Genomic DNA, 26,639 nt, shown 5'->3' on the forward strand with positions numbered 1-26,639 from the left:
TTGTAATTATTTAATTGCAATGAGGAAGCTAATTGCCATGGCTACTGGTAAAAAAAAAAGCTCTGTAGCTGCCTATTATGAGATTGCTTGGTGGTCATTCTCAGATCAGAAAAGAACTAGGTAACATAGAAGTACAGTAAGTTTCTTTGTCAGTCTAGGAATAGACATAGTGTAGTGGTTATGCAGACCAATGACAAAGCTAGTTTTCGCAGGGTTCAAATCCCACTCTACCACTGGCCAGCCATTGATCTTAGTCAACAACTCCCTTGGACTCAGTGTCCTTAGCTATAATTATGGATGATGACAATATTAGTGTTGTGAGGTTTAAATAAAATAATCCACGTAAAGCATTTAGCACTTCCCTGGCACATAGCAAAAACTCAGAAAATGATAGCTACCGTTGTTAGCCACTTACAACAGACTACTCTATGTTTTACCTGACCCAATTAGTGCTGCAATCTAGTTGAGATAGATATTCTGTACCTTCATCTTATAGACAAGGAAACTGAGGTCTTTTCACCACATAGTCTCTTAAGTTGATTATTAAACTCTTGACAACTCAGTCAGGATACCTATTCTCACCATTGGATGATGCTGTTTAAACTTTGGAGTCCTCTAACTCTTTCTTCTCTGAGTTCCTTTCCTTATCCCACCTAGTTTCCCAGCCTCCTTGCACACTCTCTCTTGTATATGCCCTTTCCTTTTCATTCCCACAGTCAACTCGTCCTTCAGCACCCCCAGTCACCTCTCTCACCCTCCAGTCTGTTCTCTCCATAGCTGTTTGATGCATGTTCATCAGAAGCTCCTTGCTGCCTGTAGCAGAAAGTCCAAAAAAGTATGAGCTTTCAGAGTCTTCCATCATCTGGCCCCAAATCTCTTTCCAGCCCTGTCTCTCACCGTTAGCACTCTCCGTTAGCTAAATTGGACTACTTTCTGACCTTTCTCAATTCTTTGTGTTTTCTTAAATATCCACCCACCCAGAATGCTTACTGCCTTCTTTCTTCCTGTCCCAGCTTCATCCCTTATCCTTTTTGCATAGATTTTACTAACCAGTCCAGTTTAAAGGATTCCTGCCTTTTTTGAATTTCTATAGCAATTACTAATTGTATTTTTAACACAGTTTCTTTTGATTATCTTCAACTGATTTAAACATTAAGAATATTTTACTGTTTTACGTGTTAATATATTACTTCCCCAAACTGTGTAGGAATCAGTAAGCAGGGAGTGTGGTGACGGTGGGCTGGATCTTGGTTTTTTGGCAAGCTCACTGACTTTTGTCCCTGTGGGGAGCTTCTCAGGTCCTGAGATTAGTTTATGTTAACTAACCTCATATAAGATTGAGGAGGACCCATGGAAACCAATGAGAACAAAAACACATCAGTCCAAAACCTATGGGATACTGCAAAGGTGGTCCTAAGGGGGAAATACATAGCCATCCAAGCTTCACTCAAAAAAACAGAAAAATCCCAAATTCACCAACTAACTTTACACCTTAAAGAACTAGAGAAAAAGCAACAAACGATGCCTAAGCCACACATTAGAAGAGAAATAATTAAGATTAGAGCAGAGATCAATGAATTAGAAACCAGAAACACAGTAGATCAGATCAACGAAACTAGAAGCTGGTTCTTTGAAAGAATTAATAAGACCGATAAACCACTGGCCAGACTTATCCAAAAGAAAAGAGAAAGGACCCAAATTAATAAAATTATGAATGAAAGGGGAGCGATCACGACTAACACCATGGAAATAGGAACAATTATTAGAAATTATTATCAACAACTATATGCCAATAAATTGAGCAACCTGGAAGAAATGGATGCCTTCCTGGAAGCCTATAAACTCCTAAGACTGAAACAGGAAGAAACTGACAACCTGAATAGACCAATAACCAGTAATGAGATTGAAGCAGTGATCAAAACCTCCCAAAAAACAAGAGTCCAGGGCCTGATGGATTCCCTGGGGAATTCTACCAAACATTCAAAGAAATAATACCTATCCTCCTGAAGCTGTTTCAAAAAATAGAAACAGAAGGAAAGCTTCCAGACTCATTCTATGAGACCAGCATTACCTTAATTCCCAAACCAGGCAAAGACCCCATCAAAAATGAGAATTTCAGACCGATATCCCTGATGAATATGGATTCCAAAATTCTCAACAAAATCCTAGCTAATAGGATCCAACAATACATTAAAAGGATCCAACAATACATCCACCACGACCAAGTGGGATTTATCCCAGGGATGCAAGGGTGGTTCAACATTTGCTAATCAATCAATGTGATAGAACACATTAATCAGAGGAGAGAGAAGAACGATATGGTCTTCTCAATTGATGCAGAAAAAGCATTTGACAAAATACAGCATCCTTTCCTGATTAAAACTCTTCAGAGCATAGGGATAGAGGGAACATTTCTTAAGTTCATAAAATCCATCTAGGAAAAACCCACAGTGAATATCATCCTCAATGGGGAAAAGCTGAGAGCGTTTCCCTTAAGATCAGGAACATGACAAGGATACCCACTCTTACCACTGTTGTTCAACATAGTACTAGAAGTCCTAGCAACAGCAATCAGACAACAAAAAGAAATAAAAAGTATTCAGATTGGCGAAGAAGAAGTCAAACCCTCTCTCTTCGCAGATGACATGATACTTTATGTGGAAAATCCAAAAGACTTCACCCCCTTAAGATCCCTTAAGATCAGGAACATGACCAGGATACCCACTCTTACCACTGTTGTTCAACATAGTACTAGAAGTCCTAGCAACAGCAATCAGACAACAAAAAGAAATAAAAAGTATTCAGATTGGCAAAGAAGAAGTCAAACCCTCTCTCTTTGCAGATGACATGATACTTTATGTGGAAAATCCAAAAGACTTCATCCCCAAATTACTAGAACTCATACAGCGATTCAGTAATGTGGCAGGATACAAAATCAATGCACAGAAATCAGTTGCTTTCTTATACACTAACAATGCAACTGTAGAAAGAGAAATGATTCCATTTACAATAGCACCAAAAACCATAAGATATCTTGGAATAAACCTAACCAAAGAGGTAAAGATCTATACTCTAGGAACTACAGAACTCATGAAAGAAAATGAAGGAGACATTGGGGCGCCTGGGTGGCTCAGTCGTTAAGCATCTGCCTTTGGCTCAGGTCATGATCTCAGGGTCCTGGGATCAAGCCCTGCATCGGGCTCCCTGCTCTGCGGGAAGCCTGCTTCTCCCTCTCCCACTCCCCCTGCTGTGTTCACTCTCTAGCTGTGTCTCTCTCTGTCAAATAAATAAATAAAATCTTAAAAAAAAAAAAAGAAATTGAAGAAGACACAAAAAGATGGAAAAACATTCCATGCTCATGGATCAGAAGAATAAACATTGTTAAAATGTCTGTGCTACCCAGAGCAATCTATACTTTCAACGCCATCCCCATCAAAATTCCAATGACATTTTTTGAAGTGCTGGAACAGACCATCCTAAAATTTGTATGGAATCGGAAAAGACCCTGAATCACCAAGGAATGTTGAAAAAGAAAAACAAAGCTGGGGGCATCACGTTGCCTGATTTCAAGCTATATTACAAAGCTGTGATCACCAAGACAGCATGGTACTGGCACAAAAACAGACACATAGATCAATGGAACAGAATAGAGAACCCAGATATGGACCCTCAACTCTATGGTCAAATAATCTTTGACAAAGCAGGAAAAAACATGCAATGGAAAAAAGACAGTCTCCTCAATAAATGGTGCTGGGAAAATTGGACAGCTATATACAGAAGAATGAAACTTGACCATTCTCTAACACCATGCACAAAGATAAACTCAAAATGGATGAAAGACCTCAATGTGAGACAGGAATCCATCAAAATCCTAGAGGAGAACATAGACAGTAACCTCTTTGACATCGGCCACAGCAACTCCTTTCAAGATACATCTCCAAAGGCTAGTGAAACAAAAGCAAAAATTGAACGTTTGAGACTTCATCAAGATAAAAAGCTTCTGCACAGCAAAGGAAACAGTCAACAAAACAAAGAGGCAACCCACAGAATGGGAGAAGATATTTGCAAATGACACTACAGATAAAGGGCTGGTATCCAAGATCTATAAAGGACTTCTCAAACTCAACACCCAAAAAACAAATAATCAAGTCAAAAAATGGGCAGAAGACATGAACAGACACTTCTCCAAAGAAGACATAAATGGTTAACAGACACATGAAAACATGTTCATCATCATTAGCCATCAGGGAAATTCAAATCAAAACCACATTGAGATACCACCTTACACCAGTTAGAATGGCAAAAATTGACAAGGCAAGAAACAACAAATGTTGGAGAGGTTGTGGAGAAAGGGGAACCCTCTTACACTATTGGTGGGAATGCAAGTTGGTACAGCCACTTTGGAAAACAGTGTGGAGGTGCCTCAAAAAATTAAAAATAGAGTTACCCTATGACCCAGCAATTGCACTCCTGGGTATTTACCCCAAAGACACAGATGTAGTGAAAAGAAGAACCATATGCACCCCAATGTTCATAGCAGAAATGTCCGCAATAGCCAAACTGTGGGAAGAGCGCAGATGCCCTTCAACAGATGAATGGATAAAGAAGATATGGTCCATATATACAATGGAATGTTACTCAGCCATCATAAAGGATGAATACCCAACTTCTACATCAACATGGATGGGACTGGAGGAGATTATGCTAAGTGAAATAAGTCAAGCAGAGAAAGTCAATTATCATATAGTTTCAGTTATTTGTGGAACATAAGGAATAGCATGGAGGACATTAGGAGAAGGAAGGGAAAAGTGAAGGGGGGGAAATCGGAGGGAAAGATGAACCATGAGAGACTATGGACTCTGAGACATAAACTGAGGGTTTTAGAGGGGAGGGGGTGGGGGGATGGGTTAGCCCGGTGATCGGTATTAAGGAGGGCACGTACGGCATGGAGCACTGGGTGTTATACGAAAACAATGAATCGTGGATCACTACATCAAAAACTAATGATGTATTGTATGGTGACTAACATAACATAATAAAATAAAATTAAATTAAATTTAAAAAAAAAGATTGAGGTGAGAAATGAAACTGTTATGTGGCCCAAAGCCATAGGCACCTTTTAACTTATGATGAGGAAGTGCTCCCCAAAGAACCAGAATACTCAAAATCCACATGATCAAAGCATTCTCCCCTCCAAATTTGAATATGGAATCAGAATAAATGGAATTGGATGAATTGAATATTTAATATCTAGTGGCATCAGGTCATGACCCCATCTCACCAAAGGGATGGCCTCAGCAGGCATTGGAGAATTCTTGATACCCCTGGACAGGCTTGAGTGGACACTGCTTACCTTCACCTCAATGACCTTCCTTTGTCTAGGCCTTCAGGACTGACCAGACCCCACCCCCTTCAGACACACCCATTCTTTCTTTAGGTATGTTAATAAAGTCAGAACAATTACTCTCAGTTCCTGCCAGCCTAAAAGCAACTCTTTCTCTTTTCAGAGGTCTCTCTCAAAGGTCTGTGTTTTTGTCTCCATCTGTCTCACTATTTTTCTCTTTCTGCTTCTGCCTTTCATTCTGACTCTTCTTTGTCTGTGGTCTCTGGTTTGCTCCTTTTCATAGCCCTATCCTGACTTATCACATGTTGACTTGACAGTAGTGGGTGATGTATTTCCTTAATTTCTAAGTTTTAGAGCTCAACTCATTATAGTATCTAAGTACTAACAACAGATTGTAAACCCCTTGAGGGTAGGGCTGACAGGTCAGTATGATAGACAAAACATATCTTATGCATTACCCCACAATACTTGGCAAGTCATAGGTGCTTAGTAATTATTAATTGATTCAACCTCTAACAAAATGTTGCTGTTTTCCTGAAGGCTGATGTAATTGTCAACACCGTTCCCATGAATCTTCAACTTGGAGGAGGAACACTATCTCAGGCTCTTTTGCAGAAAGCTGGTCCAAAGCTCCAGGAAGAGTTATATGCCACCAGGCAGGGAACAGAAGAGGAAGTAGGTAGCATATTCATGACAAGTGGCTGCAATCTGAGCTGCCAAGCTGTCCTCCATGTGGTGGCACCAGAATGGGATAATGGAGCAGGGTCTTCTCAGCAGGTAGGGAAAAATCCTTAGTTCTCTACTTCATTGGTAGCTTTGGTAATCTTCTGGCATGGTAGAGATCTGTGGTTCCCAAGCAAAGTGAATTTATTCCCCCGGGGAAATTTGGCTTGTTACAACAGTTACTGATAACTAGGAAGTGGAGGCCAGGGATGCTGCTAAGCATCCTACAAAGCATACATCAGCCCCTGCAACACAAACTTTTCTGGCCGAGGTTGAGAAACCTTAGTATTGATTGAACTTTGTCTATTTATTGAATTCTTTATTACATTCCATGAACAGTCCATCAAAGCTACCAGTTATTTCAGAATAATTGATCCTCAAAAGTAGTAACAATTCTTGGGGTTCTCCAGGAATGGTATCTGAAAATTAGTGTAATGATCCTTCAGTATCACAAAGAGATGCAGCCAGAACTGTGGTGAAGAATGAAGGGTCATTGCTCTTCTTTTGATGACTTCTCACCTCTTCTCCCAACTTTCTTTTTTTCAGAATATGAAAGTAACATATGTATATTAAAGAAAATGCAGGAAGTAGAAACACTAAAATAAAAATTATAATCCAGCCACCTGGAGATAAATTTGGTTAACATTTTATTGATTCCCTTCAAGTCAATTTTATGCATACTTATTTCTTAGTTAAGATTCCCTTTCAATCATGTTTTAATCCTGCTTTTTTTAAAACTGACATAAACATTTACCCAATGTCCATAAACATTGCTTTTGATTGCAATAAGACACCACTGTTTATGTAGCCATTCCCATACTATTGGAGCCTCCTTCCTGCATGAGTTGGAATCTCTCTGGAACGTCCTCTCCCCCCTTGTTTTCCCTTTCTGACTCCCTGGACCCAGACAAAGCCAAGAATAGCCAAGGAGACCTAGTCACAGTTGCTGGAGCCATAGCTCTTTCTGTTTCCCACCAGCTTAAGCCCTAACTTATATAAATGTATTTTGTACATTTCAGATCATGGCGAATATAATCGAGAAATGTTTGACAGCTGTAGAAGAGTTATCTTTTTCATCAATCACATTTCCCATGATCGGAACAGGAAATTTGAGGTTTCCCAAAGCTATTTTTGCTGAACTAATCCTTTCAAAAGTGTTCAACTTCAGTAGCAGTGCCTGGAAGAAAACCTTACAAAAAGTTCACTTTCTGGCATATCCAGGTGATGATGAAATCCAGCAGGTATGGTTACATATCTCTTCTAATCATTCTGACAAGTGAACCTAAGTGCAACCAGATGTCTTTATGGATCTGTAAATAATAATGTTTTCACTTCCCTGTCCATAAGTGTTTGTTGCTGATGGGGGGTTGTCATGACTTTACGAGATAACACTGATAACTCATACAGTCCTTCCTAGACAGTTTAGCAAGGGAAAAGATAATTTGTACTTAATAAATTCTTAGGAAGAAGCAGAAAGTTACTGGCATTAAGAGTGGCCCAGATATTTTAACACTGACTGAATGAAAGCCAAGGCATGGCTCTGTGTATAGGGAAAAGACCAAATAAGAGAAACCTCAAGAATTTAGGGGTTTTTTTTGGATAGAAGACAGCCAGTCTACACAAGTTTATGAGGGTCTAAAGCTAGAAATAGCACTACAGCATTCAGTAGGAGAGAGGGCACTCAAAGCACATGTACTAAGAACTGAGCCAGCTACATCACCCTTGTAAAGTAGCATTCCTACAGATGCACTCCTTAGCTGGTTGGCCCAGTCTGGGTATCAAAATCTGGTTCTCATTCTTGAAAAAGTTATATTGATTTTATATAAATTGTGCACAGTTATAGCAAAAATGCAAACAATATAAAAGTACAAAGAAGAAAGGTACAGCTAGGTTTGAATTTCGATTTTGCCATTTAGGCGCTGAGGGAGGCCACCTCTGAACTTCAGTTTTATCATGTGTCAAGTGAATGTGGCAATAACACCTCTCGAAGTCGACGTGAGGATAAGAGAGGATGTATTTGAAGTGTTTCTCATGGTGTCTAGCACGTAGCACGCCTCAAACCTGGTTGCAGAAGTAGTTATTACTACCTTTTTGTGACCTGACTTTAAGGGCCATAGCAATAGCACAATTTGTAGCATAAATTACTAACGTTAGCACTTTAAAAAGATATCAAATATAATGTTCTTTTCTAAGGTCTTGGTTACTCTCAGGCCTTTGGGATAGAATTGTGGTCTTTCCATGAAATAAAGTAAATCAGCACTGGTATTTATTGAGGAAATTCCTAAGTTGAACAGCAATCCTGTAATTAAAAAGTCTCTGGGTAAGAGGAAATCTAGGGAGGACTGTTGTTCCTAATTGATTTCTGGTGATCGATGCTCCGAAGAACTGGATTAATATGTTCACAGAACATTGTTGTAGTCAGTAACCGTATTTCTTTCTATTTCCAGGCATTTTTACATAAATTCACCGAATGGGTGAGTGGAAATCCCAACAAGGACAGGATTCTCATGGCTGGAGGTAGCCAAGGTCTGGCAAAATTGTTCTGCTGAGAAAATACTTCCCTCTGCTTAGTGGCTCTTCAGTGGTAGCTGATGTCCAGTAGAAGGAGACAAAGCTAATTCACATGAGGCACAAATCAGTGATGAAGGAGGTGTTAGAGCAAGTTCTATTGTCTAAGCACACAAAGAATAAATTATATGGAGGTTGTGCTGCCCCACCCCAGCAGACTCTAAGCCTAGGGTGGGTCATGGTACGGCGAGGCCAAAGAAAAGACCCAGAGACACCGATGGAGACATAAGTTTATTGGGGGAGCTTATGTACAGGGAGTCCAGAAGTGGCCAACTGGATACAGCCTCTGCTGCCAGGATCTACATGCAGCAAGTTTTTATATCATAGCAACTATCATTGGCCCCTCCTCTCCTTGCATAGCCAGCGTTTCCAAGGAGATCAAGGCCTGCCACTTGGACAGTCTTCATTATATGAGAGACGTATGGGGTTGGTCACCCGCCCCCCCAAACCCAGCCCCTGACCTTGAACACTGAACAGCATGTTCTTTGCACGTTCTGTTTGATGGGAATATAGAGGGAGGACAGAATCTCTACATTTTCAAGACAGTGATTCACAGGGGCTTTCAGGGTGTGCTTGCACAAACTAGCTATCCAACGTGTACCATATCAGATGTGAACCAAATCTGGTAACGAGGCCAGAGTTTCTAAGATATGATAATGAAAGATAACTGAGGATGGAGGAGTGAGGCAGTGGCCAGGGGTGGGATGCACGACCGCCCTGCACCTTCCTTGATCATCCCCATGCACTGCTTCACCTGTGGCGATAAGCAGAAGGCCTACCCGTGGCTGCTGTGGGCTGAGCCCATGGAGGGGGCATCCCTGGACAGGCTGCATTGCCTCCACAGGCTGTTGGCTCACATGGAAATGAGACCTGCTGGAGCCTGACCATGGGCAGTCAGTGTCTTCCCCAGAGTTCCTTCTACAGAGGTGTGGGTAGCTGAGAGCAGTACCCACCCCCCCCAGCCTCCTGGATGTGTGTCCTCCCGTTCTGAAGGAACCATCCAGTAAAGAAGGAAACTCCCGCTCTTTGAAGAACCACATGCACACATACAGATAACTAAAATGTGGTTGGCACACTGAACTTCACTGATTGCTTTCATATATATATATGAATATGAATATGAATACGAAAAAAATATATATATTATTTCATCTACACAGTGGCCTCCTGGGCAGGTGGTTCTGTTGCCACTGCATCATATGGAAAGAGAGAGCTAAAGAGTTTAAGGGATGAGTAGAAATGGCACAGCTAAGTTGTAAAGCTTCAGAGCGTAGAGTGGACGGTAACATTATGCCGACGCGATAAGGCTGATTTTCTCAGAGCAACCCTGATACTGCTATCCCAGCGAGATGTGAAGCAACAGGAAAAGCTTATGTTTGGAGTTAGTGAGCTGTTATTTAACATTGGACAGGGGCGCCTGGGTGGCTCAGTGGGTTGAGCGTCTGACTCCTGATTTCGGCTCAGGTCATGATCTCAGGGTTGTGAGGTTGAGCCCTGCATTGGGCTCCATGCTCGGTGTGGAGTCTGCTTGAGATCCTCTCCCTCTGCCCCTCCCCCTGTTCCAATGCTCTCTCTCTCTCTCTCTAAAATAAATAAATAAAATAAATCTTCCAAAACAATAATTGGACAAATGACCTAGACACTGAGACCATTTCCTTTTCTGTAAAATGGAAATAAAAGAATCACTTGGAGGTACAAACTTTCCATCATAAGATGAATAAATTCTGGAGACCGAATGTCCTGCATGGGGCTATAGTTAATAATAATGTTTCGTATTCTTTTTTTTTTTTTTAAGATTTTATTTATTTCTTTGACAGAGAGACACAGCCAAAGAGGGAACACAAGCAGGGCGAGTGGGAGAGGGAGAAGCAGGCTTCCCGCCGAGCGGGGAGCCAGCCCGACGTGGGGCTCGATCCCAGGACCCTGGGATCATGACCCGAGCCGAAGGCAGACACTTAATGACTGAGCCACCCAGGCGCCCCAATGTTTCGTATTCTTGAAGCTTACTAAGAGAGTAGATCCCAAGTGTTCTCACGACTCCCACATGCACACACACCCCCCCCAAAATGGTAACTATGTGAGGTGATGGGTGTGCTATTAGCTCAATTGGATAATCATTTCACAGTGTATGTGAATGTCAAGACGTCACATCATAGACCTTAAATATTTACAATTTTTATTCGTCATACTTCAAAAAAGCTTGGAAAAAAGTCTCCCAGAGATGTCAGCACGACCTGAGGGAGCACTTTGCCTTCTGTCCTTCCTCACGCCTTTCTAATGACGCTACAGCAACTTTTGCAGATAAACAGACGGTCCAGTCTGGTGTTTCTGCCTCATCCTATTTAACTGAGAAATTGATCCTCCTGCTGCCACAAGGCATTATTTTTTAATTTCCTTAAAAAGGAAAACCCAGCCACTTAACAGGCTGGGAGGCATGGTAATGTTTGCGTTTATGTGGGTGGAAAGAAAGAGGACTGGGAAGAGAACAGGACCCCATTCTTTTGGTTCATTCTCCAGCTACTCTTTCATTTGCTTCCTTTCTTTTCAGGTACCTTCAGGCCTGGCTCCAACCCTGGGTTCACAACATATGAAATGAAAATTGGTGCAGTTACTTTCCAGATTGCTACCGGAGATATTACCAAAGAAAAGGCAGATGTGATTGTAAACTCAACAACAAGGACATTTAATCTGAAATCAGGTACTTTAAGCAATGTACATGATCGTAACTACTAACATGACCCACGTGTGGGAGGGAAATTGTGGCTAATGTTGCCTGAGTAGATGGAGAGTGTTGCAGAACATATGTAGGCCCTGGAATCAGAAAGACCTGGGTTTGAATCCCAGCTATGTCACTTACCGTTGTGTGGCCTTGGAACAATCACTTATCCCCTCTGAGCCTCAGTTTCTCTGCCTGTCAAACGTGGATTTCCCAGAGGAGGATTAGACGGGGCGTAGCAATGTAAAGCTGAGGTGTAACCCATGCACTGGACTTAGTCTGTGTTAGCTCTCATCCCCTTTCTAGCTCTGAACTATCAAAATTCCACACTTACAATTTAATAAGTTTAAGTTTTATTTTAATTTTCCTTTTTATGTAACTTAGCTGGCACTCATATCTCACTTCTTGTAACTCTTTCCTGTGTTACACTGACCCAGAAATGAAATTCAGCCCCTTTTTCTTCATTTTTCCTGGAATGTCTGAGCACATCCATTGACGGAGCTACTTTGAGCAAGCCCTCCCCACATGTCTGTTTGTGTATAACTTACATACATGTACTCTTATGTTAATATATTTTTTTACAAAGCCTTAAATTTTAAATTAAAAGTATAAGATAAAACATAAGTAGAAATGGAAGTTTAAATATTTTCCAAAACTGCAAAATATTATGGTACTTACTATGTAGGAAGTGCAGATGTAGAATATCCATCCAGTGTTATCGGTCATTCAAAATGCAGACATAAAGAACATTCAATTAGGTAAAATGTGATAAATTGAACATAGGCATTTGTCCCTGCCTTCTTTTAAAATTCCGTTAAAGCAACAGTAAAGGAAATAAAAGGGTGTAAACCCAGAAGGAAAAAGAGAGTTGGAGGGAAACCAATAATGAACAAGAGACAGCAGTGTATTTTTAGAATATGAGAAGCAGCTAGCCAGTGGTGAAAACTTAGTATATGCAGGAGAAAACGGTAGCCCCTAGAGACACAAGAATTGGAGGCAGCAGGTACCTGGAAAGGCAGGGGACAAGTAAAGAGATGAAAACAGAATCGGATGGAATTCTGTATGAGTAGCACTTATGCCCCTTTGTTCTATCCTCCATCCATCCAATGCACCAGTAACTTCCCTTGCTCTTCCCTGGCCAGAGATGGGAGGTTTATTTAGTCTGTAGAGAAACCAACCAGACAGATTCTAGACGTAGAGGAGCAGGCACGGGTGAGATGAGGGTGGGAGCTGGACAGTGTTCAAGTGAAAGTTCCTGTGCTGAACAGTGAGTGCCAAGCCCCGTCCCTGTGCATCTCCCAGAACAGCAGATGATTTATGCCCTCCGAGACAGGAGATGGGAGGGTCCTTCCGGAGAGAAACCAACTGCCTTCAAGTCTAGTATTTACTGCCTGCTTACCTTACACTAAAGCCTACTGGTCAGCAAGCCTCCTTTACATGGTGCTCCCAAACTCACTCTAAATATGAATGGACTGGTGAAGATCATCTGATAATTGAGGAAAACCTCCATTATTGCAGAGACCAAAACAAACACACACAAAAAGGAATTTTTTTAAAAAGAGACAATACACAATACACACATACATAATCAAGGAGACACAGGCAGATAGATAGATTGATTGATCTTTATAATGATAAAATAACTAATAATCATTCAGTGCTTTCTGTGGGCCAGGTTCTGCACTAAGCCTCTTTTATTCACTGTCTCTTTTAATGTTCAAATAACCCTGTGAGGGAAGTACTGTGCTAACCTCTATATGATAGTTGAGGGACTGACTAATCACATGTTAACCTGTAAGTGGTGGAGGCAACCTTAACCCAGGCTGTCAAATGCATAGTCTGTGCTTTCGACCACTCAACCAGCTGTCATTAGCTGTGACCAGAGTGGTGAAGCTACGGCCTCGTTGGGAAGATTCCCTGCACTGAGGGCAGCCAGCTCTCTGACCACCTGTGAAAAACAAAACAACACAACATTAGAACCACAGGACTTAGGTAGAATGCTCAATGTTATTTCAGTTTTGAGATCCATGCTTCTCATTAGTATCAGAAAATTCATTTTTATGTTTTTCAGTTTTGTAAAATAATAAGGGTAGAATGCAAAAAAGTTCAAGTAACTGCACAAATATCCCTGTACAAAGAGAGCCCGTAGAGCTGTAGACACGGGGGACCGTCGGTCATCGGGTGGCGCTGTCACGTCGTAGCTCAGAGTGTTTATTATTCAGCTACCGAATGACGGCGGCCATAGAAAATTGAGAGGGAGACAAACCATAGGAGACTCTTAACTCTAGGAAACAAACTGAGGTTTGCTGGAGGGGAGAGGGGTGGGGAGATGGGGTAACTGGGTGATGGGTACTAAGGAGAGCACTTGTTGTGATGAGCACTGGGTGTTATATGCAACTGATGATTCACTAAATTGTACCTCTGAAACTAATAAAAAAAGGTGGGTTTTTCTGTGGGGGCATCAATGAATTATGCACAAAATGCACAAAGGGGTGAGCTGAACAAAAGTCTAATGTACAAAAGCTATAATCGTGCATTGAATTTCAACTAATGCTTTTTACCACTAACATGTCTCATTTAGGGGTGTCAAAAGCAGTTTTAGAAGGTGCTGGACCAGCTGTGGAAGACGAATGTGCTGTACTAGGTATGGTCACATGCTGCTTTTGGTTACAACCCATAGCAGATTAGAGGGCTGAGAATACTGTAACAGGACCTACGAGAGGAGTAGGTGGTGAGAGCTTAGCAAAGAGGTTGATTCCCTGGGAGAGCAGATCCAGGGGGTGGGACTTTGTGGCTGTGCGAAGTGGTCCTTGCTCCCACCATCCCACCTGGCTCTTCCTGACTATTAAACAGAACCCAGGCGTGGGTCCTAAGAGTCCGGCCTCCACCACTGATTCAGGGATCCTGGGCCTGCCATCTAACCTGTAAGAGCTTTGTTTCTCTTACCTGTAAGACGGTTCTAGATTCTACTAACGAGTCAGGAGTATTGTAATGGCTGTCTCACAGGTGGTTGTGAGGATCAAGACAATGAATGCAAAGACTTGCATGAAGTGCTGTATAAATCATCTTTCACTTTGCCCAACCTTGTTCTACTTGCTATAAGGCATCCTCTACCTGACATGAGACAAGGTGGAACTCGAGTGGGTCTGAGGTGTTTTCTGACACCAACCAGTTCTCCAATTCTAACACTGTCTCCCTGTAAAGTTAGCATTGGATCCCACAAGTTAAAGGGCTCAGTCTCACAAGACACCCCCTCCCACTCCAAACGCCAGTCACAGGTCCCAGGGGGCACCTGCACTTCTGACCCATCCCCTATAAACTCAGGCATTCACAAAAACCCTTTCTCAGGTTTGACAGTACCCTAGAATGACTCACAGAACTCAGGAAAACACTTGTCTTACATTTTCCAGTTTATTATAAAGGATAGAACTCAGGAGCAGCCACATGGAAGAGATGCAAAGGGGAAGGTGTACGGGAGGGGGCTCGGAGCTTCCACACCCTCCCAGGTGCACCACCCTCCCATCACCTAGGTGTATTTACAAACCTGGAAATCCCCAAATCTTGTTATTTAGGGGTTTTTATGGAGGTTTCACTGTGTAGGTGCAGTTAATTAAATCACTGGGTTTTGTGATTGAGGTCCCCAGAGGCCAGGGTGTGGGGCTGGAAGTTCCAATCCCCTAATCATGGCTTGGTCTTTCTGGAGACCAACCTCCATTCCGAAACTAACTCCAGAACCCTCAAGAATCATCTCATTCGCTTCTAAAAGACACTCTCGTCACTCAGGAGATTCCAGCGTTCTTGGAACTCTGAGCCCAGAACCAGGGACAAAGATCAAATACTTATTTTTTATTATATCACAGTGGGGAACCTGTAAGAGTGATCATAGACTATTTATCCTCCAAAACGAGGACTCATGCCTTGCTGAGTAGAGAGTCAGCTATGAGGGTGATTTAAAGAAGTCACAGGGTCCCGTGTTTGACAAACAGTCCCCCAACTGACCTGCTTTTGTGCCTGAAACTCCTATCTTGATAGCTCTCCTCCGATTAAGACATTTTCTCCCCAGTGAATATATTCCTGGAGAGGGATCAGAAGGTAATATTGCTCAACAACATGAGGACGTTAGCAGGAATTTGTGGGCTGGAAGAGCTAGATGTACCTTGCAAGGCAGAAGCAAAGAATAAAGTGGGGTTGGACAAGCTGGAAAAGTCTACTGAGGCTGCCTGGGAGGGGCCAACCAGTGGGACGCAGGGAGTGCCTGGGCAGGGTGGGTGGGCAGGGGCTCACTCTCCTCCTGCGTTTGCCTTAGCCTTGCCTTCCTCAGGTCCTTCCTCGGTGCCTTAAAACATGCCCTGATCATGTCCATGTGCTCGAGAGCTCTCGGGGTCCTGGGAGAGGGACCTCCACACCACCGAATGCATTGCTTTTCTTTCCTTGAAAAACTAATCTAGCTGAATGAGCATATAAATTGCTCTTCTGGACAACAGCTTGGGGGTTAAGAGGGCTGGACACTGACTGTTTGGATTCAAATCCCAGGCTATCTTTGCTACTGACCTTACCTCTCTGAGCTTCTGTTTAATCTGTGAAATGGAGGAAATAGTCCCTACCTGGTAGCCTGTTTTGAGGACTGAGTAGATTAAGGCAGGTAGAGTGCTTTTGAAGAACACCCCAAATATTCAACAATGTAGTTGTCGAGTTAAAGAAGCCTGGTTGTAAAGACAATGAGCCTGTCACAGTCCCAGTGAGTGAAACCAGCTAGATGGAGGGAGGCTGGACTTGGTCAGGAATCATCACAGCTTTTCCTGATGGCAGATGTTTTCGGGTCTCGGTGATCATCTTGCTGCTTCCTGTAAGTAACGTGCTGTGTGTTTCCTTTTCTTCCTCTTGTTCCAGCTGCACAGCCTCACAGAGATTTCATAATTACACAAGGTGGATACTTAATGTGCAAGATAATAATTCATGTGCTTGGGGAAAATGATGTCAGGAAAACGGTCTCCACTGTTCTAGAAGAGTGTGAGCAGAGGAAGTACACTTCGGTTTCCCTTCCAGCCATCGGAACAGGTTTGCAGCCTCTCATCATTCAGCGATTCTGAATAACCCACATTCCTTTAGACTTAGTCTCACTGTTCGTGAACTCAGTGCTGAGTCCAGGCAGTGATAGTGATGTAAATCAGAGAGTGGGCAACCTTGCAGACCCTGAGGGCCATGCTTCTTTCATACATCTTTATTCTTTATTGTATGTTCCCCAGGTATCTTTCCACGTTTGACCCTTAACATCACGGTGTTCTTTCTGTTCATTTGTTTCCTTTGGACGATTCATTTGCTCTTGTTATATCGGTTACCCTTTCTGCACTGACTCTCAGATCAGCATTTCTTCTTCCCCCAGATCTCCTCTGGCAGATTTCTGTTACCAGAAACTTTATAGCAGAATCCAAACTCATCCTCATCATCCCTTGCAAACAGCCACCTTTCCTGAGTTGTCTCATTTTCTGGTTTCCTCCTTCAGTGGTGCTGCCCTTGCTTCTTTGTGCCCCCAGACCCCGCAGTCAGCACATTCTACTAAATCTTCTCCGAGGGGTTGTTCAGTTTCACCCTTCCTTTTGGTTTCCAAACCCTTAATACCTCCCCCATCGGATTGACTGCTGCATCTCCCACTGGCTCATTTGCGCATTCATTAGATTGAAATGCTGTGTCCCAGGCCCACTGCAAGTTCCTAGGCGTAAAATCATGAAGAGGATGCAGTTGCTATCCTTAAGCAACAAGCTCAGGTCCATCCTGCTCCCAGGTTCTAGGAACGCTTTCCTCCTCATCTCTATCATAGAACACAATAATTTGCTCTTAGTTGAAGGTGTTGCTAATGATCTGCTCCCTGATTCATTCACACTCAGTTGCAAAAGCTTTTTAAAAGGGCCTGGGAGGGCCCTAATAATGCCATCACATGATTATATGATTTACTAAAGCTTATTTTAACCACTGTGGATTAGGATCACTGTTTCTTCCCACTTTGACTTCTCAGACTTTTCCTGGCACTGAGCATTGGAAAGGCTGCAAGCATTTTTGGAATATAGTTAAGAAGAGTTGAGTTGGGAATATGGTTTCCAAAATTTCAAAATGTATACTTTATTGTGATTTCTTTTTTGATTATATTCACTTTTATGTGTAATTTTATATTTTTATTTTATATTCTTTTTCTGAGATGTATAGGTTTCAAACCCTGCAAAACCTAGGCCCACCCCTGACTCTTAATTTCCACATTTTGCAGATGAGAATTCTACATATTAATGTACAAGGTCACATAGTTAGTAAGCAACATAACTAGGTTCAAACCCAGGCAGCCTGGTCTGCACATTTCAACCATTACATTTTTTTTACATTACATGGTTTTTGTTACCATTATGCTCTTAATTACTATATTCTTAGCTGTCACATTCTTATCTCCCCATTACCCTCTATTTATTAGCTATTACCTTCTATTATCACCCCAATCTTATAGCTGAGTAAATTGAAATTTGGAAGTGGTGTGTGGGCTGAGTTGTATTCTCCCTGCCAAATTCATATGTTGAAGCTCTAATTCCCAGTACCTCAGAATGTGACTGTATTTGATGAGAGGGTCTTTCAGGAGGTAATTAAGTTAAAATGAGGTCATTAGGGTGGTCCCTAATCCAATATGGCCAGTGTCCTTGTTAGTTAGGAGATTAGAACATCCATAGGTAGAGAGAGAAGACCATGTGAAGACACAGGGTAAAGACAGCCATCTACAAGTCTCATAGAGAAGCCTCAGAAGAAACCAATCTTTCCAATACCTTGATAACAGACCTCTAGCCTCCAGAATTGTGAGAAAATAAATTTCTGTTGCTTAAGCCAAGTCATGGCAATTTGTCATGGCATCCCTAGCAAACTAATATAAGAGGGATCAAATGACTTAGCCAAGATCACACAGCTAGTCTGTGGAGAACCAGGACATGAACCCAGGTCTTCTGCACCCAGATCACCTGCTCTGTTCTCTGCGCTGCCAATGCCCTTCAGTTAAAGACCAGCGGGAACACACACTATGAGGAACTATGCAGCATCTCACCAAGAGGTCACTAAGGACTTATTAATGGATTTGAGCTTGTGGTGGGTAGCTTTGTGGCGGTCTCAACTACGTGGGTTTTTGCTCTGGATTGGATACTTTGAGGAAGACGGCATAGTTCTATGATTGGATATCTTACCTGGAAGGAGAGAAGATTATGGCTGAAGTTGTAATTATTAATGAAACAGCACTTGCTCCTATTAGTCAAGATGGGGAATGTTTGGCCATTTTTGTGGTTTGGATAGTGTTCATATTCTTGCCTGTGGTCAGACATGATTATTCAGTGGTTGTGTTTGGCTAAATTCATCACAGCCACCGAGTGGTTCCATGGGATGACGTTCTATGAAATTGTTTATGTTCAGCCAGAGAACATGAAGACACAGCTCTGAGTGCCAGATCCGTTTCTGGCTGTCGGGCTGCTTGCTTCTTTCTCAGCACCAAAAACCGCATTTGCCAGATCTCATCACTTGACTAACACCAGCTAAAGCTTCTTCTGGTCACTTAAAAAAATGATTCTTTTTCAGGCAATGCTGGAAAAAACCCAACCACAGTCGCTGATGACATGATCAATGCTATTACAGACTTTGCACAGAAACATCCCACCCCGTCGTTACAAAAAGTGAAAGTTGTCATCTTTCTATCTGAATTGCTAAATGTATTCTATGACAACATGAAAAAGAGAGAAAATTCCACATCTCCTGTCCTTCAGTCCACATGCTTTGAGACTGCATGTAAGATGATCTTCTTTAGGGAATCATGTGGTTATCTCTCCTATCACTTAGCAGATGTGTCGATATTAATGCTCATTGTTTTATCAGTTTTAGGATTCTACAGACGGCCTCCTATAATATATGGGAAAAGTACAAGAACTATGGAACGCCGCCTCCTGACTGCTGATAATTCTTCTGTGGGGCAAAATCGCTCCTGGAAAACAGGAATTGCAAAGGAACAGAAAGAGAATAGAAGTAAGGAAGCAGAAAGAGGGGGATAGGCTTTGAACATCCTAGCCAGTTATCTCATTATTGACTTAATGGGTTAGTATTGACCCTCAGTGCTCCTTGTAGCTGTGAACTGGCTGACCAAGACTGGTTTATGGATTATCCACTGCTAGAGAAGTTAGCCTGGGAATAGAAGCATATGGAAGAAGGGAGTGGTCAGGGTCATTTGGTTGTACTACTTCATGAGCAGGCAGATTCCCAGTTGCTTCTCTGTAAGGTATGTGTTTATGCATTATGTTTAAGTATCTGTATTGACCTGCTCCTCTTTTCCCCATTTCGAGGCTTCTGTACTGCTGTGAAAATAGTTAGAAAAGCAGCCTCCTCTTGCAATCATGGTTTTTGCCCATTTTAAGCACTCACTCATAGAGCACTGTGAGTTTTACTAGTGATGAAGTGTACCTGTCATCAGCAGCCTCCCTAAACTGGAAATGGTTGCCTGACACTGCCAGTAGGAATTTCAGTTCTCTCTACACTTACGTCTTGGCAACAATTCTTTTCAATGTGCCTTCACACACAGCACATGTTAAGAGCTACATATATACACAGTAAATAAAAATGAAAATAATAGTTGGATCTGTTAATGCTCTTGCAACAGCAAGTAATAGAAAATCCAATTTAAGCTGGCTTATGGAAAAAATGAAATTAATTGACTCACTGGACTATAAAGTCCAGGCATATCTGGCTTCAAGTCCAGTTTGATCCAGGTGCTCATATTATATAATCTAGACCCTGACTTTCTTCATCTCTCAGTCTCTTCTCAGCTGTGTTTTCTTTATCCTCAGGTTTCACATGGTGAAAGATGACTGCTAACAGTTTCAGGACCATATCCTTACATGGTCAGATCCAATAGGAAAGGGTATATCCAGGGGTAATATATTCTCATCATCAAGAACATGATGCCTGGGAACAGAGGTGTTCACATAGGGCTGAAATTCCTTCTGACACAATCGGCTTAGGTCATCGTTGCAGCTAGGGAACTGGAATTATACTAATCAGCCAATCCAGAGTCACATGCTCTATCCTTGAACGGAAGGGGATCACTCTGAAGCAACCGGGAGGAGTTGTTCACCAAAGGAAATTCAGGATGCTTTTACCAGAAGAGGGGGGAAAGGCTGCTGGACAGTTAAAAACAATATATACCTACTAGAGGGGCACTGGGTGGTTCAGTTAGTTAAGTGTCTGCCTTCATCTCAGGTCATGATCTGGGGGTCCTGGGATTGAGCCCCCCATTGGGCTCCCTGCTCAGCAGGAAGTCTGCTTCTCCCTCTCCTTCTGCCCCCTCCCCCTGCTCCTGCTCTCTTTCTCTCTCTCAAATAAATAAGTAAAATAAAAAAAAATACATACCTACTAGAGTATCTAGGGATATATAAAACACATACCTATGTATAAAAATACATACCTAGTAGAGTATCTAGGGATATATAAATTAATATTTTCCCCCTTTGGTTTTTGCAGAGGAAAATTTATATTTAAATATAAGAACAATAAGTCCTTATAAGTGAAAAATTAACTGAAACTGGTTCATCCATTCCCTGCTTACACCAAGAATTTAAAATGACTTATGAAATTTAAAAAATAGACAGAGGCACCTGGGTGGCTCAGTCAGTTAAGCATCCGACTCTTGATTTTGGCTCAGGTCATGATCTCAGGGTCAAGATGGAGCCTCAGGTTGGGCTCAGCACTGGGCGTGGAACCTGCTTAAGATTCTCTCTCTCCCTCTCCCTCTGCCCCCCCTCCCCCATTTCCCTCTCTTAAAAAAAAAAAAAAAAGACAGGAAAGTTAAAGAGACAAGCAAAAAAGATAACTAAACAGAGCAGACCAGTGACCCAATGGCACTTGGGGCAAAAACAAACAACAACAAAACTACCTTACATAATCTTTGTTGTTAGATGAGAGGAATAATGCAGATAAAATGTCAGATGAAAGGAAGTTTGTTGGCAAAGATAAACTTGGATTTTAGTAAGAATTTATCGTGTGGACTTCTTTAAGAGAGAACTTACAGAGAACAACTTGGAGTTTCATTTGAGCAGATGCTTTTCCAAAGCATGTAAAAGCTATTCATTGATTCAGAGCGCTTTTACTGAGCACGTATTGAATATCAGGCCCTAGAGACACAGACCTGGGAGTTGTGTAAGTAGGTGGGAGTTGAAGCCATTGAGCGTGGATCCAGTTATCCGTGGAGACCATGAAGGTAGAGAGAGTGAAGGCTGAAGGCAGAGCCAGGATTCTTGGTATGTCACCCTACCTCTACCTGTGGAGAGGAAACTGAGGCAGGATGCACAAGGAGAGGTGCAGGAGGGTATTTATCCCAACCATCAGGAATGGGAAAGTAGAGTGACCTTTATCTTTTAAAAGAGATTTATAGGAAAAGCACTCAGGAAGGTGCCTGGTATGTGGTAAACACTTGAAGAAAGGTAGCCATCATGTTACCTCCCATGAAGCACTGGGCTGCAAGTCACTAGAACACGTTGAATGTGCGAATACTCAGCCTTCCTGGGACTCGGTTTTCTCATCTCTAAATTGTCCATCTAGGGTCACCTTTGGTCACAGGCAGAATAAGTAGCACAGTTTGGGGTGGTTTAAGGGTGTGATTTAAGTTATTCCTCTCAAGAAAATACCCTTGTCTTTAAACTTTACTCTCTCTTTATTTTTTTTTTAAAGATTTATTCATTTTATTTTAGAGAGGGAGAGAGAGAGAGAAAGAAAGAGTTTGAACGAGCGGTGGGGAGGGGCAGAAGGAGAGGGAGAGAGAGAATTTCAAGCAGACTCTGCACAGAACACAGAGCCTGCCATGGGCCTCTATCCCACGACCCTGAAATCATGATCTGAGCCGAAATGAAGAGTTGGACGCCCAACTGACTGAGCTACCCAGGTGCCCCTTACTCCCTCTTTAAATATGAATACCTCTGGGATGTAGAAAAGATCAAGTTTAGTTGTTTTTTAGGAATAATAACTATGTTTATAAAGGATTCCCTAAAAGTGCTTTTACACCCTTTATTATATTTTAAACTTGAAACAATCCCATGAGGTGATAAATAGAGCAGATTTTATCAGTTCCATTTTATAAAAGAGAAAATGAAAATTCACTCAGAAGTGGTATTACTTATTCCATGCGTTTTGGCTGGTCACAGGTTGAGGCTGATCAGGTCTTCTGATTCCAAGCACTGGTATTTTCTGCTCTGCAACCTCATGACATGAAAGGAAGAGAGAGCCCAAAGAAAAACTTTACTTACTTCTCAGCCTTGCCTGCTGTATTCAGAGAAAAGAAAGTAGCAGGTTCAAGAAGACTCTAAGACCTAGGACTCGACATGATTAGGCCAGAAGCTCTGGAGGGAGTGGACAGTGGGAAAAAGGAAAGAATTTAATTTGCACAAACTACATGTCCTGCTGTGGGAAACTTCTCCAGAAAAAACTCTTTTACAGTGGAATTTGAAGAGAGCTTCCATATTAAGTTTTGATGCTTCCCTTTGTGAACAGAACTTCGTTCCCTGGATGGACTTCCTAAACAGGAAGAATGCCTGATCGCTCTCCTAGGCCTGTATATCTTGCATTAAAAATGAGTAAATTCTGGCTTTGTAAGGAGAAATCCTTTGGCCTTTACCTGTGGTGCTTTGCCATTTTCTGGCATATCCTTCTCTAATACAGTCTGTCCATATTTCTACTAGTCATGCTGTCTCAGCAACTTGATGTGTAGCCTCAATGTGTTAGAAGGTTCTGGAAGCCATTGGAAAGCAAAGGAAAATTTTGAGCATCATCACCTTATATGAAAGTATTCACTTAGTATTTCTGCTGTTTTCTTTATTATGGGGCTTTCTCTACTTAAAAAGTAGAAGATAAGGTACAGAAAAATGTGCTTTAAATATCTTTAGCAAGGTAATCATGTTTCAGAAGAAAATAATGCACACTAAATAAAACTGATAAACATGAAAACATCAATAAATCAGCTTTCACTTTTACACATTAGGTTTTTTAAATTTTTTTTAAAGTAGGCTCCACGCCCACTGTGGAGCCCAATGTGGGGCTTGAACTCACAACCCTGAGACTGAGACCTGAACTGAAATCAAGAGTCAGATTCTCAACCAACTGAGCCACCCAGGCGCCCCTACACATCAGTTTCTTATGGAGTTAATTCCATAGAGCTTTCTGGGGAAATTACAATTTCAAGCTATAGTGAACCAAGTATACCTAAATATTTTAGCTAGGCCATTAATTAATATATGTCATATATGTCAGAACCATTCATTTCATCTGTAGATGATAAAAGAAGCAACTGTGAAATGTGTAGCTTTTTGGGGTTTTTTGTTTGTTTTTTTTTTTTCAAAGACCAGGATTAGATGAATGTGAAATAAAAGCATAGGAAGTGCCCTGATTTTCAGAGATCCCTGGAAATGGATATTGTGTTTTCACCAAATGCTGACTTTCCAGGTAATCTTCCTGAACACTGGACTGACATGAATAAGCAGCTGTCCTGTGTGATCAAGCTATACCCCGGACAGTCAGAATATGACACCATAAAGGACAAGTTCTCTGACACTTGTCTTTCCTACAAAATAGAGAAGGTAATATTGTGTTAAAAAATTACTTCTTTTAACTATCAAAGAACTAACTAACATGAAAGTTTAACAAGGAACCAACATAACACTCTTCCTTCCTTTATACCTTACTATATTTAATTAGACTTACTCAAGCTCCATAGACTTCAAATATCATGGTTCATTCATTAGCAGTAATGAAGGAGATTCCCAAAAGTGATATATATATGTTTGGATACTTTCACTTACAATTTAAAAACAAACCCATTCAAACTGATTAAACAAGAAGAAATGTATCAGAAATTAATGGAAAGTCCAGAAGTAGGATGGTCTTTGGAACAGTTAGATTCAGTTTCTCTGGCTTTGCCATCCACAGGGTCAGCTTCATCTGAAGGCTGGACTCCCTTCATAATTGTAGGATAGCTGTGGATGGCAATCAGGGGGGTCTCTGCTTCCTCCATTCACATCCCATGGAAGGGACACAACCATTGGATAAGAGTCCCAGGCTTTGTGTTGAGTGGACCACTCCAACCAATCTATGTCAGGAGAGTGCTACATATGCTGATTGGCTTGGACCTGGGCTATCAAATGCCATCATTGTGTGATCCATCATGAGATTACCCTGATTGGTCAAACCCAGTTAGGCTCTACCTGAGAACTATAAGTGAATCCAACTCCACCCAGACCAGCAGTTGCTGTACAATGCGGATGAAGTGGAATGGATATTCAGGGATTCCCACAATGTCCACCATGCTGCATAAAAATTTTAGCCAGCAAAGTACAGGAGTTTATTAGAAGGTCATTATCATACCATGTATATCAGAGCAGGGTGTGACATCCTAGTCATTTAAAAATCTAGCTGCTACTTCCATAAAACTGTGTGCTTTATCACATTATAGCACTCAAGAAATTGTGTTTTCATGAGCTTTCACATGCCTGACTCGCCCGCTAGACAGTGGGCTTCTTAAAGTAGGAGTTGCTTCCCTAGTACCCAGCCCGATGCCTAGCATATCATGGGACACAATACCCACTGAGTGAACTTCCTGAGAAAGAAAGAGAATCAAAACAGAGAGACTCCTGTAGAAAGGACAGAATTCAAAGGAGGAGATGCTTCATTGATGTTAAAAGCTGTTGAGAGGATAAGAACCTGGTTCAATTTTGTTTACCCAGTATCTGCAGCTTTCTTGGCTCTTAAAGGCCTTTTATTTTACCCATTTTGAAACACCTCAATTTTGGATTAATTCCATAATATATTTTCTCTCCTGCTGCGCCTAGATAAAACCATTTTTAATTCATGGTCCCCAACCTCTGCTGGACTCTCCAGGTGCTTGGAATCCTTTATTGCTTCCTCCAGTCAACTCCCTCATGCATTCCCTATTGCAAAATTTCAACACTCTGCTTGAGGTCTTCATCTCTCTCAAAACAACTTTCCCTCCTGCCTTTATTACTTGGCTTCTCCTCAACATCTGCTACAGGTAACCACTCCATTCTTATTTATGTATTTATTTTTAATTATTTACTGAAATTGAGGTATAATTAACAAATATTAGTTTCAGGTATGTAACATAATTTGATATTTGTATATATTGCAAATTGATCACCACAATAAGTATAGTTAACATCCATCAACATACATAGTTACAAGAAAATTTTTTTCTTGTGATGAGGACTTTTCAGATCTACTCTCTTAGCAACTTTCAAATATGCAATTTGGTATTATTAACATAGTCACCATCTTGTGTATTACATCCCCGTGACCTATTTCTTTTATAATTGGAAATTTGTACTTTTTGGCCCCCTCTCTCATGTTGTCTACACCCCACCCCTGCCTCTGGCAACCATCAATCTGTTTTCTGTATCCATGAGCCTGGGTTTATTTTTTGTGGGTTTTGTTTGTTTGTTTTTGATCCTACATATAAGTGAAACCATATGGTATTTGTCTTTCTCTGTCTGACTTATTTCACTTAGCATAATGCCCTCAAGGTCCATGGCAAGATGTTATGCTTTTTAATGGCTGGCTAGTATTCTATTATGTGTATGTGCATGTGTATATATATATATACCACATATTCATTATGCATTCATCTATCAATGGACACTTGGGTTGTTTCCATGTCTTGGCTATTGTGAATAACGCTGCAGTGAATATGGGGGTGCACTCAATTCTTCTTGAACTCTCTTCTTTTATTTCTAGGACATCAGCCTTTCAGATTTCTTCCTCTCTTCCTAGACCTAGATTATATGGATCCCTTTCTTATGCTGTCAATCTCCATGTGTGTTCTCCTAATCCATCCCTTATCACTCTGAGAGGGAGAGATTTTTTTATTTGTCTTCCTCCCCAACTAGACTGAAAGTTTCTTGAGGGCAGAGATCCAACACAGTGCTTGATTCATAGTAGATGTTCAATAGGTGATTACTGAATGTATGTTAAATTCATTTTCTAGAAGGAAGGAGAACCAGTAGAGAATGATATTTTGAAAAAAAGTTAAAGGAGGACAAAATTTCAAGGAGGGGATGATTCATGGTTTGAAATGCTATTGAGGGTCTAGAAAGAAATAGTCATTAGATTAGGCAGTTATGAGGTGATTTATGACCATAATTAGAGCAATGCAGAAGAACTGTATTAGAAGAAGTCAATGGAATGGGTTTAGAGATCAGAAGAAGTTAAGGAAATAATTACTGAATGATT

At 41.4% G+C, this 26,639-nt stretch overlaps 1 protein-coding gene across 1 annotated transcript in view; it reads left to right on the forward strand.

Annotated features, from left to right (window-relative positions):
• The window catches only part of PARP15 (poly(ADP-ribose) polymerase family member 15), a 47,882-nt gene that overhangs the window by 19,313 nt on the left and 1,930 nt on the right, over window positions 1-26,639 (forward strand). Inside the window, exons 3-10 of the mRNA XM_021692663.1 lie at window positions 5,885-6,121; window positions 7,087-7,308; window positions 8,515-8,593; window positions 11,184-11,333; window positions 13,933-13,995; window positions 16,242-16,409; window positions 18,945-19,151; window positions 23,844-23,977. Of these exons, the coding sequence (XP_021548338.1) occupies window positions 5,885-6,121; window positions 7,087-7,308; window positions 8,515-8,593; window positions 11,184-11,333; window positions 13,933-13,995; window positions 16,242-16,409; window positions 18,945-19,151; window positions 23,844-23,977 (1,260 nt within the window). The remainder of the gene's footprint in view (window positions 1-5,884; window positions 6,122-7,086; window positions 7,309-8,514; window positions 8,594-11,183; window positions 11,334-13,932; window positions 13,996-16,241; window positions 16,410-18,944; window positions 19,152-23,843; window positions 23,978-26,639) is intronic.

The sequence above is a fragment of the Neomonachus schauinslandi genome, chromosome 1 (assembly GCF_002201575.2).
Source record: "Neomonachus schauinslandi chromosome 1, ASM220157v2, whole genome shotgun sequence".
Taxonomy (NCBI): Eukaryota; Metazoa; Chordata; class Mammalia; order Carnivora; family Phocidae; genus Neomonachus; species Neomonachus schauinslandi.